This window comes from Cryptotermes secundus, unplaced genomic scaffold (genome assembly GCF_002891405.2).
Source record: "Cryptotermes secundus unplaced genomic scaffold, Csec_1.0 scaffold414, whole genome shotgun sequence".
Taxonomy (NCBI): Eukaryota; Metazoa; Arthropoda; class Insecta; order Blattodea; family Kalotermitidae; genus Cryptotermes; species Cryptotermes secundus.
This window is the reverse complement of record NW_019743151.1, coordinates 170,527-182,892: the sequence shown is the minus strand read 5'-3', so window position 1 is coordinate 182,892 and position 12,366 is coordinate 170,527. Positions and strand designations below refer to the sequence as shown.

The 12,366-nt window shown below is 40.3% G+C and overlaps 1 protein-coding gene across 1 annotated transcript in view; it reads right to left on the bottom strand.

Annotated features, from left to right (window-relative positions):
- Positions 1-11,040, bottom strand: part of LOC111873859 (transmembrane protein 214-B) — a 73,151-nt gene extending 62,111 nt beyond the window's left edge. Inside the window, exons 1-3 of the mRNA XM_023868896.1 lie at positions 10,758-11,040; positions 9,344-9,534; positions 5,700-5,976 (exon numbers count right to left, since the gene is read on the bottom strand). Coding sequence (XP_023724664.1) covers positions 5,700-5,976; positions 9,344-9,534; positions 10,758-10,881 — 592 coding nt within the window. The 5' untranslated portion in view covers positions 10,882-11,040. The remainder of the gene's footprint in view (positions 1-5,699; positions 5,977-9,343; positions 9,535-10,757) is intronic.
- Positions 11,041-12,366: the final 1,326 nt, after the last annotated feature.

Here is a 12,366-nt window from a genome sequence, read left to right as displayed (position 1 = left end):
TTTAAATGCCAGTTCCACTTAGAGCGCTTGAGCGTTGTATTTGGAATTGCTCTATCTAATACAATTTTTATGATAAATGAATGGAATTAACTAAAAAATTCTTCACACAGCAGTTCTGCAGTATAAAATTTTTCCACTCCTACACACAACAGTTCTGCAGTATAAAATCTTTCCTGTTTGTAATACTTGGGCTTATTAGCAGAAACCGCATGTCATAAAAATGTGCTGGCCATAAGCCTATATGTTTCTATCTTCACAAGTTTCACAGCTTATTCAGGATATTTGGCAGAAGTTGATACAAAGGAAAATTGCCTGCCCCCTACTTTCTTTGAAAAACCCTTATTGCTGCCAAACAAGCGTCTTCCATTTACTGGATCTAACGATTCTGAAGTTTCATCCTGCTATCATCCTGTGGTGCGAAACTGTCACATAGGGACTTTCGTCTTAGCCTTATGCGCAACACGCTGGAACATGCTGTAATGTGTCGCTCCCAACCACAACGCCCATTAGGTCGACCTCCTGCTCTGTCATCCACAATATTTTGTCTAGAGGAGGCCTATCGACATCACTGGCCGACCTCTTGTGCCATGAGAATGAAATGCCGTGTTTGTTCTGGACGTGGAAAGCAGAAACGTGTTCAGACAAAGTGCGAGAAATGTGATGTGGGACTGTGCATTCTCGGGTGCTTCAAACAGTACACACGAAAGCAAAATTTAATTAGACGATGCAGGGGAGTAGCTTGTACAACCATGAAACAGATAACAACAACAACAAAAAAGGTATTGTACATTGCATTTACTGCCAAATAAGTAACGGCATGCTTTTAAGCCATTTAGAAAAGAACCGGGATGCCATTCTGCCCACCTCAAGCCCTGTCTATTGTCCATCAAAATGAGTTAAGAGGCTGAGAATGATCTTTCTACATCAACTGACATGAGTGGACAGTATTTATACACTGGCACCAAAGGTTTGGAACATTCATCTGGCAAAGATACCCTAATTCCACTCAAGTACTGACTAACTGACTGATTCTCTTTTAGTCCTGGGTTCAATTTCAACACCTTTTCCAACTTGAATTTAATCTTCTGTCCAATTTCGCCTGGAGCGGAATTCAGTGAACAAGTTGCTTTCTGAATGAGTTGAAGTGAGTTGTGAAGGAGTGCACCAAAAGATTCTAAGCTCTCAGTAACTTTTGAAACTGTAGAAAAATGTGCATGGATCAAAATTCACATCTTGATAAACAGTATCACTTCCAAACACCACTTTTGCTTCATGGACACATGCATACTCATCTTCAAGTTATGTAACCACTTCTTTTACTTGATTGAAATTCTCCTGATAAAATGAAACTGTGGATATCCATGTCCCCCACCTAGTTAGGACAGTCCATGATTTATTTTATCCGTCTTCTAGTGCATACATTTATTTATCCCCTCTTTTCACTCTCACTACATGTTTCGGCACCAATGTGCCATCTTCAGNAGAGTGCTCCAACAGAGGATGATAGACGTGACTCGCGTAATGAAACACGACGTAGGAAAGAAATATGCTGTACAGTTTTAGTATTTTAACACTTGACATTTGTCAGTATATATGATAAATATATATTTTAGTTATTTTAGTATGTAAAGACAAGGCATGCAATGAATTAGTTTGTCGTGGATTGGATCAGCACCTGAAGATGGCACATTGGTGCCAAAACATGTAGTGAGAGTGAAAAGAGGGGATAAATAAATGTATGCACTAGAAGACGGATAAAATAAATCATGGACTTAAATCAGTGCAACAGGACGCTAAAATATAACATTATTAGTTAGGACAGGTTCAGTTGGCAGAGGAACCTGAGGTAGGCAATCTTTGTAGAAATGGAGACAAGCTGGTGCTTTCAGAAACAGGTTTTTCCCACTTGCAATTAAATCGTTAACAGCTGGAAATTGTGAGCGTATTTTTTCTGCAATATGGTGTAATCCATGCGCTAAGCAGGTTACGTGTATAAAATTTGGATAAAATACTTGTAAGGCCTTTGCTGCTTTCAACATATAGGAAGCTGCATCTGTGAGTAAAACAAGCACCTCATAACAATTATTCTCAGTTTCAGATGGCCACAGTACTCGCAGAGAATCATCTACAAATCTTGCTGTTGTGCTATAGTTGGTTTTCTCTAGTACTTTGCAAGCAAGAAGATGAGGTTTGCTGTGTTCGTCTGGATGTAGCTTACCAACTACGAAATTTGTTATGTATCAGCCACATAAATCGGCTGTATCATCCACCGATATCCAGACACAGTTCCCTCTGATGTCAGAATGTACTGAATCCAGAGCAGATCATTTTTTCTAAGAGTTGATTCATCTGGGGTTTTCTGAAGTACACAATATTTCTCCAGAAATGATCGCAGAACTGGACTGCTTAATTTATTCCATGGAATGCTGCTGCATACTAAAGCCTTACAAAGATCGGCTGAAAATGTATTAACAGAGGATTTGGGTTTTACCTGTGAAAGAAGTAGTTGTGGTGTGCAGTTCTTCTTCCCCATCTTTGCCGTAATATACGCAGTTGTTCTTGAGTGTTGTTCAAGTTGAAATTTCTTTTCACATTTTACTTCCTTTGCGCAAACTTGACAGTACACAACGACACTGTCTGCTGAATAGTCACTATTACCCGACACCCACTGAATTTTTAAATATCTACTGCAGCACTTTTCTTTACGCATTTTCAGTACATGAACACTTTTTTGATGCAGAATATTAAAGAAAAGAGTAACACATTATTGTATTGCACTGTATTGGAGAGGGTGGGTTTCCCCATGCACTTAGACCAACTGTTGGTCCACTGTGCGTCCCCTTATGATATCCTACCAGTCTCTATTCCCTACCAGTACTGGTGCGTGCCATCAGTCCCAACTCAGCCAGTGAGTTTGGCCTCTACTGGCTCAGCGGTATCTAGATGCTTCCCCCATCTACCAGAGGCATTAGAGATTACTGTTGGGCGGGAAATGTCCTGAATTTGGCTCAGTGGCCCCCTTGGGACATGAGGTTCTTTTACGTGCCGTAAAGCTATGACATGGGACCCACAGCTTAAAGTTCCTCCCAGAGGACTTGTTTGCTGAATTTTCCCACCCTAAAAAATTCCACGACCTCTGCCGGGTTTGAACCCGCATACCTTGAGTCACGAGGTGGGAACGTTACCCCTAGACTACGGAGGCCGCTTGAGTAACACATTAACTGAAGAGACTTTTCTCAAGACCAACCCTCTGATGCTACTGTCGGCTGTGGTGGTCAATGGAATATAGGAAAATCTCACCTCCTCCCTTTCGAAATAGCCAAGCTACCTGTTTGTATTGTAAGTAGTAAAAGTGACATTATTTATTATTATTATTATTATTATTGGAGGGGGTGGGTTTCCACATGCACCGCAACTAATAGTCTGTTGTACGTCCCCCTTTGATATTCTACCAGTCGCCATACCCTGCCGGTACTGGTTGTTGCTATCAGCCCCGTTCAGCCAGCAAGGCTGGCAGTGGTACCCGATAACTTCCCCATCTACCGGAGGCATTGGAAACTACTTGGGCAGGAAACTTTTTACCTTTTTTTGCTCGGAGGTCTCCTAGAGACATGAGGATCTTTTACGTGCCGTAAATCTACGACACGGGACCAATGGCTTAAAGTCCCTCCCGGAGGACTTGTTCCCTGAATCTTTCTGCCCTTAAAAATTCCACGACCTCCGCCGGATTTGAAGCCGTGTACCTTGAGTCATGATGTAGGAACGTTATCCCTAGACTATGGAGGCTGCTGAAAGTGACGTTACTCAGAGAGTTGAGAATAGCAACTGGTAAGGGATGTCCAAAACACAGGAAAAACCGATTTTTTTAGAGAACATTGAAATTACCTTTAATTCCAAACATACACGATGGGGTACCCAAAAGAAAACAAACTAATTTTTTTGTGGGCAGAGCTTTTGTAGTACCGCGTTTTGCCGCTATGAGCGCATAGAGCTAACATTCCTGAGTCGATAAGCCGACTACCGTTGCTTCAGAAGGTAAGGACTAGTTTCGGCAGAGTTTATAGTGACAACTGTTTTGTGTGATCGTCGTTTTTGCAATGGCCCGAACACATGAAAATGTTGAAAAATTCGTGAAATCATCAAGGAAGATCGACGACGGACCATTGAAGAAATTGTGGAGCTGTCGGGAGTGACTTGGAGCTCAGTTCAGCGAATTTTGACAGAAGATTTGGGAATGAAAAGGGTGGCTGCGAAATTCGTGCCACGACTGCTGACTGCTGAACAAAAACAAGGTCGCGTGGAAGCATGCTATGATTTGAAAGAAGAGTCCCGAAATGATCAAAACTTTTTTTCAGCGTTTTGCTGATGTTGCTGAGGTGAAGGAAAAAAACGACGGAGGCACTGTCAAGCATCTCAAAAGACGAATTTAGACAATGTTTTGAAAAATGGAATAAAAGACTAGACAAGTGTATTAGTGTAAGTGGAGAGTACTTTGAAGGGGATTGAAGCTTTGTGCTTAAAATTTGAATAAATAAGTTTAAAAAAAATAAGTTCGGTTTCTTTTGGGTACCCCCTCGTATGCAGAAATATGCTCTTACGTTTAGAATATGCAATAATGACCAAAAACCCTCAAAATATGCATTTGTATATGCGCATATGCATTCTCAAAGAATCCAGGCCCCAGATATGACTTACCATTATGCGATAATTTCATGCAGATTGAACAATGAACACAGAAGAGTCCAAAGTGACTGTCTTGCAAGGAAAGGTAGGGCAATATCTTCTTGACTGTAATGCCATGTACAATTGCCACCGCCAATCTGTGGGCTTGACCCTCATCAGGCTTTTAAATTACTAGTACAATGCATGGCATACAGCTACCATCAACTCACAAGTTGAGTAACAGAAAATAAGGCCAAATTTTCAGACTGGTGGTGGTTACAACAGTTCTGTAGAAGTCCACAGATGTTTTGAAAGAACATATGTACTATGTACTATGTACAGAACTATGTACTGTTACATCCCAGAAGGCAATACACTTAATAGACACCAATGTGAGAACCTCAACTCCAATATAATAATCTTGCACATTTCCATATGTTATGGAAATTGGTAACATTCAAGTGTATATATTGTCCTGCTATCACATATTACACAAAACCTAATCTATTCTCTTTAGGTTTTCTTCATGGCCATGGTTTTATGATACAATGTAAGACTGTTGAAATATTTTCAAGGCAGAAGGAATTCTATGGTCAAACAAACATGCAAACCACTAACCTCACTAACCTATTACAGGTCATGTGGTAGTGCAGTTGGTTGTGACACCATGCTCCAAGCTGGAAGGTCACGGGTTCAATTCTCAATGAGACCACTGGATTTTTAATTGACCTAATCCTTCCAGCTGCACTATGACTCAGGGGTCAACTCAGCCTCTTAACAGAAATGAGAACCAGGAAACTTCCTGGGGGTAAAGGGTAGCTGGTACACAAAGCTGACAACCTCACCACCATCTGTGTGCAAACTGTCTAGAAAACTGTTGGAGCCTCAATGTCTGACAACCCTATGGGCCTTCACGGCCTGTTTCAGGAACAGCTTTACCTTTTTCTTACTAACCTATGATAAAATGGCTTCAATTAATTATGCAAACTATTACATCATTCATTATTTGGTACAAAAGAAATTTGTGAAGCACAAACCTCTAATCATGTCATCGGCCATGTCAGCAAGACAGATGTAGAAAAAGTGTTGGGTAGATGCTTCTCCAGCGTCCTTCACAGCCCGTCTCAGGATATCCCGAATCTCACCGGAGAGCACACACAGTGGATAGTCACTAATTTTTGGAATAGTTACAGGATTACTATGCTCTAGTTTAACATTCAGATATTCAGCTAATCCTTTCAGCCATAGCACTGGTGCTTCCTGGAAACGGGCCTGACCAATCTCTAGTTCACGTGTAAGTTCTTTTACATCGATCTGAAATCAAACATTTTATTATCACCATACTTTCATTAACACATAATTAATTCTTTGGTTATGGAATGGTTCTCTTCAACTTCATATACGAGGGGGGACCCAAAAATAACCGGAACTGACCTGTTGCGCGCGCATGCTTTGTAGTTACGAGTTGTGCTCCTAGGTGGTGTTAGCTGGGGGTCTCCCGCAACTGTTAGTGAGCTGGCGTCAGTCTGAGTTAAGTGGTTTGTCTGTGGTGCTCTGTTGTGTGCGTTCCTGTTTCAACCCTTTGGCGATTAGTGAGATGGCCGACCAGAAGAAACAAAGAGTGTGCGTGAAATTTTGCTTTCTGTTAGGGAAAACTGCAGCCGAGACTGTTGGGATGCTTTTGCAAGNTGTTCTATTTACATAACTTTTGGTCACAACCTTTATAAGGTGACAGCCTTCCCTCCTGCGTGATCTAATGTAATCTACCGACGTCATATGGCCGAATGACCTCATATGATTTCGCGCATTGCACGCGTGTAAAGATTTTTTTTAAATTAAATTTTTGCTCTACTTACGTGATATATGTTCACCATCTTCATGAGGAAACAGCCTACCCTCCTGCGTCATCTATGGTAACGTGGCCTTCGTATGGTACTGCCGAAAACATTCCAAAATGCAGAGTCCGACGTCGCAGCTCACGCACTTCGTACGAACGCTAGAATGCTTCCCACGCGAAAAGCACACACGACACCTCAGTTGAGATTTAGAGGAAGCAGGCCAGTGATGTCGAGCTGCGGTGATATTTATCCCCGCAGCTACAGCGGAATAATTATTCACACCTCTCCAGCCACACTTGTCTGGCGGTCCCCAAGTAGCCAATGAAGGTGATGACCCTTCGTCCGCGGAATCAGGATTCCAACTTTGCTCGCCCCTCTCAGAATCGGTTCAATAGCAGTCCGAATCTGTGTCATTGAACAGCTGTTTCTCAATTTCAGCATCTTCCATATGACGTCGTCGTGTATATGGCCCTCTAGCGGTGAATCTCTGTGCTTAGACCACGATTAGAAGCTATCAATCTTAACCTCGAGCCCACACATACAAAAATCTCATTCACGACTTGGCTGAACCCAATATCTACTTCATGATGTCATGGGTGACTAAACTTATATTGCGATGTTTCAAAATCATTACAAACACAATGGTTTGACTGAAATGAATGAACGAATGACCGATCTGGCAACACCATATTATTGAATTAACTCCCGTATCTTTCTAAAACATTACACAGCGAGCGATATCAGACGCATACAGTCGTGCATACTGAAATGTCCCATACGATAAATAAGCGTCAACAAGAGGCATCACTGAATGTGAAGTCGCCACAAGGACTTACACTGCTAAAACGCATGGTGCAGAAAACGTATTACACTGCTAGAACGCATGGTGCAGAAAATGTATGAATTTCGGGAATTTTTTGGGGGGGAATCAGTATAAAAATTTTTTTACAGATATTAAAATCTGTAAATTAGAATATCTGATTCTATATTCTTTCTACATTAAAGGAGCGTTCATTTCGTTCGTTTATCATAAAAAATGTAGAAATCACACCATTTTTAGAAACATGCTTACAATTTCATTGCCCTAGAAGGGCGGGCATTTAAATAAACTCCGTCCAGCTGCCCCTACTGGAAATTAAATGGCCCGTCCGATAAAGGTTAATGATGATAGTTTGGGGAAATCACAGGTCTACGAGTGGTTTTCCCGTTTCAAATCTGGCAACATGTCAACAGAAGACATGCCACGTCCCGGGCATCCTTCGACAGGAAGAAATGACGAAAACATTGCCAAAATCAAACGTGCAATTGATGAATATCGTCGAAAGACCATTGACCAACTTTCTGAGGAAACGAACATCTCATGGAGCATGGTCCAGCGAATTTTTACCGAAGGTTTGCACATGAGACGGGTGTCTGCAAAATTTGTTCCTCGCTTGCTCGGAAATGACCAAAGAGAAAAACGCGTGAATGTTTGCCGCGACTGGAAGAGTGAAGTGCAGAAGGATCCAGAATTTCTTAAAAGAATTGTGACTGGCGATGAGTCTTGGTGCTACGGGTACGATCCAGAATCAAAGCAATCATCAAGCCAGTGGAAAACTCCAACTTCACCACGACCGAAGAAAGCGCGTCAAGTGCGATCCAATGTGAAAACAATGTTGATTTGTTTTTTTGATGTGAATGGCATTGTCCACAAAGAGTTCGTTCCGCCAGGACAAACAGTGAACCAACATTTTTACCTGGATGTGTTACGAAGATTACGAGAGAGTGTGCGACGAAAACGGTCCGAAATGTGGAGAAATGGGAACTGGTTGCTTCACCACGACAATGCTCCAGCCCACAAAGCTTTGACGGTCCGACAGTTTTTGACAAGCAACAACATGGTGATTGTGCCTCATCCAACTTACTCACCCGACCTGGCTCTGTCAGACTTTTTTTTGTTTCCACGGATGAAGAGAAGTCTGAAGGAAAGCGATTCCGTGATGTGGATGAAGTCAAAGAAAACACGCTAAAGGCTTTGAACAGTATCCAGCCTCAAGAATTCCAGCACTGTTTTGAGCAGTGGCAAAAGCGTTGGGACAAGTGCATTAATGCACATGGACAATACTTTGAAGGGGACTAATATACAGTTCAATAAAAATGCAAAAATAAAAAATAACAAACATAAATTCCGGTTATTTTTGGGTCCCCCTTCGTATGGTCATAAAAAACAAACTCTGTGGTCTGTAGTCCGCAAGCAAACTGTACCGATTGAGAGATCGGCACTTGTCGGTGAAGTTAGTACCAACTTCAGCGGATAGAGGTGTCACATCATCAGCGCAATGGATTCCCACAGCCATTAATCTCGGTTTCCTAGACTGGAGCCGTTATGTCCTTGAAATAGCTCCTCAATTATCCTCACAAGGCTGAGTGGGCCCCGTTCCAGACCCACTACTTCCCAGAAAATCTGGTAGCACCAGGAATCGAACCAGGGACCTCTGGACCTCATTCCTTACCAATGGAAAAGCTCTGTTTTTCACAAAATATGTCTTGCACTTCATAAATAAAATTGTTTTCCTACTGGCTCAATATTATAAATGAGAGTTATAATTCTTGAATGAATATTCTTCAACAACAAACTTGGTTGTTGTTACGTTTCTTCTTTGCTGTTTGGAAGTGAAAATATGAAGAACAAACAAAAAAATTAATTTAATTTGCTCATTCACTATTCGTGTCATTATGCATCAACTGTGATAAATCCTCCTTTTCTTAACGAAGAGCTGCTGACTTTCTGCTGAAATGGGAAGGACTCTGCATAGCAGCAGTGCAGTGAAATCAAGCATCTGCAGCCTATAAAAATAACTTACCAATCTTACTGCCATTTCCAGTGATTTTGGAGTTGGTGGTTTTGCTTTCATTTCCTTTTTTTTCTCTGGTTGCTTCTTTTGTGTTTTTTTCGACTCATTTTCTTTAAAATTCATTTCTTTGCCTAAGGGTTTATGGTTTTCTTTGTTGTTATCCAGTGCTGTGTACAGACTTTTAACTTGAGATAAAGGAACTGTAACAAAATTGTTAAGGTATACACTTAATATGCACTTTCTGCAGAAGGAATCTGTTAAATAACACTCAAACTGGGGAGAATTTGCAGACACTAACTGAATAAACAATCACATTAAAATTTAAATATTCATTATTATTACACACATTAAATGAAAATTATACGTATATAAGCATGAAGAACATTGAAATTTCAACGGGAAATCATTAGAAATAATTGTCATAAAAAATACCTAATGCCAGTAACTTGGAAAAGTTTTGGGAAAAGAGCTGGCTGTATTCAAACTAAAATTCTAAACAGAACAAGAACGTGCTTCTCCCATCTTGACAAAATGTTTCTGTCAAAGCTTGCTTATAAAAAGTAAACTCTGTCAAAAATACCAAACCTTTTTACTTTAACTGGAAACAGAGCATCACAATCGCAATGATCCTGATGAGTAACGGAAGCAAGAAATTAGCATGAAACAAGTGGCAACAAAAGCACACGGCTTACTCTTCACCCCTGAAGATGGAGGCAATGTGTTCCTTTAAAGCATCGACTGATTACACAACATTGCATCCCAGAAAACAGAAATCGTAACAAAATTTATTTACAGCTTTATTATCAATTTGAAACATATTTTGGAAGCTCATGTCTGTATTCTGTACTATAATTTCACATACAAGGTAGACATATGACAACTAAAATCTACTTATCGCAAATCACTAGTATCGACTTGCAAACCATTTTTGTTTTTATTAACCATTTGGTATGAATAATTGAAAATGGATAGGGCTTCAAGTGTGATGATTTGTATGACATATTGCGTGAATGTTGTGGGAAATTGTAACCTAACAGGGAATCTGGAATTTCACATTAAATAGGTTCAAACAACTTGTATTTTTTATGTGTGGCATAGGAGTGTAGTGTTCAGGTTGCATTCCATATTAATTTTAAAATATACTTTCAAGCCGATTTCAAAATTTCTGTATCTAGGATGAGGAGCTGAATATCAAAACATCACAGTAAAATATTTCTTCAATACCTCTGTTGCTTAAATATCAGGATTTGCTAATTTTCCAAGTGCTTTAAGAGTTTGTATTAAGTATTGTAACCATGCATATGTGTTGTCAAAATTGCATGTCCTGATAATGATTACTTGGAAATGCTTTTAATAATGCAAAGGAAATATTCATTCTTTTCATAATGCTGCATGATGTCCAAGGAAGGTAATACAAACTTACGTATATCTTCTACTTTCGGTGCATTTTCAATAAACTTTTTTCTTTCACTTTTGGATAATTTTTTTGCTGACTGCCCACTTTGTTTCTGTTTACTTTTTCCAACAACTTCCCACTGTCCAGACATAGCACAGCCTTTGGAAGTACGCTCGTTTTACCAGTGAATTAACTAACAGCAACCGCAAACATTGAACCTCAATTGCTACTCTTTACTTCATTACACAGCTACGTGACAATACGACCATACATTTGAGATCTCTGCCGTACTCTGACGTACACTGCCACGCAGCATCAACTTCCGTACTAGTCAGTGATACCGTGACGACCGTGACACTGTCTATACACGGTACACATTGACAATTAATCACAGAGTGGTTTGAGAGGAATCGATTAACTTTCAATTAAGAGAAAACAGTAGCAATAGCTTTCCATCATCCTCAAAAACTACAACTTGAATGCCCTCCAATAAAGATTTATGACACAGTTATCAACTACACAGATCACTCAAAATTTCTGGGAGTCTGGGTAGATAAGCATCTAAGATGGACTATGCATACGCAAAAGCTAGCAAACAACTTATGTAAAGTATGTTTTGAATAAGGGTAGTTAGAAGACTAACTGGACTAGAGACTGTCCGCACGTTATATTATGCTCATTTCCAATCTTTGTTATCATACGGACTGATATTTTGGGGCAACTCGGTAAATGCAAAAATTGATGTTTAAATTACAGAAGAGAGCTATAAGAGCTATGACCCAGGTCCCAAAAACGACTAGTTGTAAACAAATTTTCAAATCATTACATATATTACCTCTACCATCTTTGTACACATATGAAACTGTAATATACATAAAATCCATTTCGAATGATTTCACAACCAACTCAGGATTACACTCATACAACACAAGTAAAGAAAGATGACTTACACATCGTCCCATGTAATACAAGTATATCCAAGAACAACTTCAACAATGTAGGACTTCGACTGCTAAATCATCTGCCACGATATATTAAAGAAATACCGGTACTATATCAAAAGCGCTTTGAAAACGTCACTACTCGATCATTGTTTTTATAAAGTGGATGAGTTTCTCTCGAGTGAGACAAACACGAATCAATTATAACGACATAATTCATGAATAATCGGTTTTGGGAATCCCTACTGCGCAGTTTTCCTTTCATTCTTCCAGCAACCAAGATAACACAGTCGGAGATATACCTGAATGGGCTATTCTGGAGAGATTGCAGATGCCAAGAAGCTGCACCAAGAAAGGAGAACAGATGTAAAGAGATGCTGCAGTGTAGAGTCGACAGTGAAACGTTATATCAGTGGTATCACCAAATTCGCCAATGTTATCTCAAAGACCGCGGCATAGTTACGCGGTTAGTCGCTGGCTTCCCACCGCTGCGGTCTAGTCAAGTGAGATTTGTGAAGGACATAATGGCGCTCGGGCAGGTTTTCTCCAAGTACTTAGGTTTCCCCTGCCAATCCTCATTCCATCAAATTCTCCATAAACATTATCACCAGGAGAGGTACAATAGGACATATGGAAGCCGAGGGACGTGCCGAGGGGACCTAATATGGATTCCACCTCACACTATGTGAAATCTC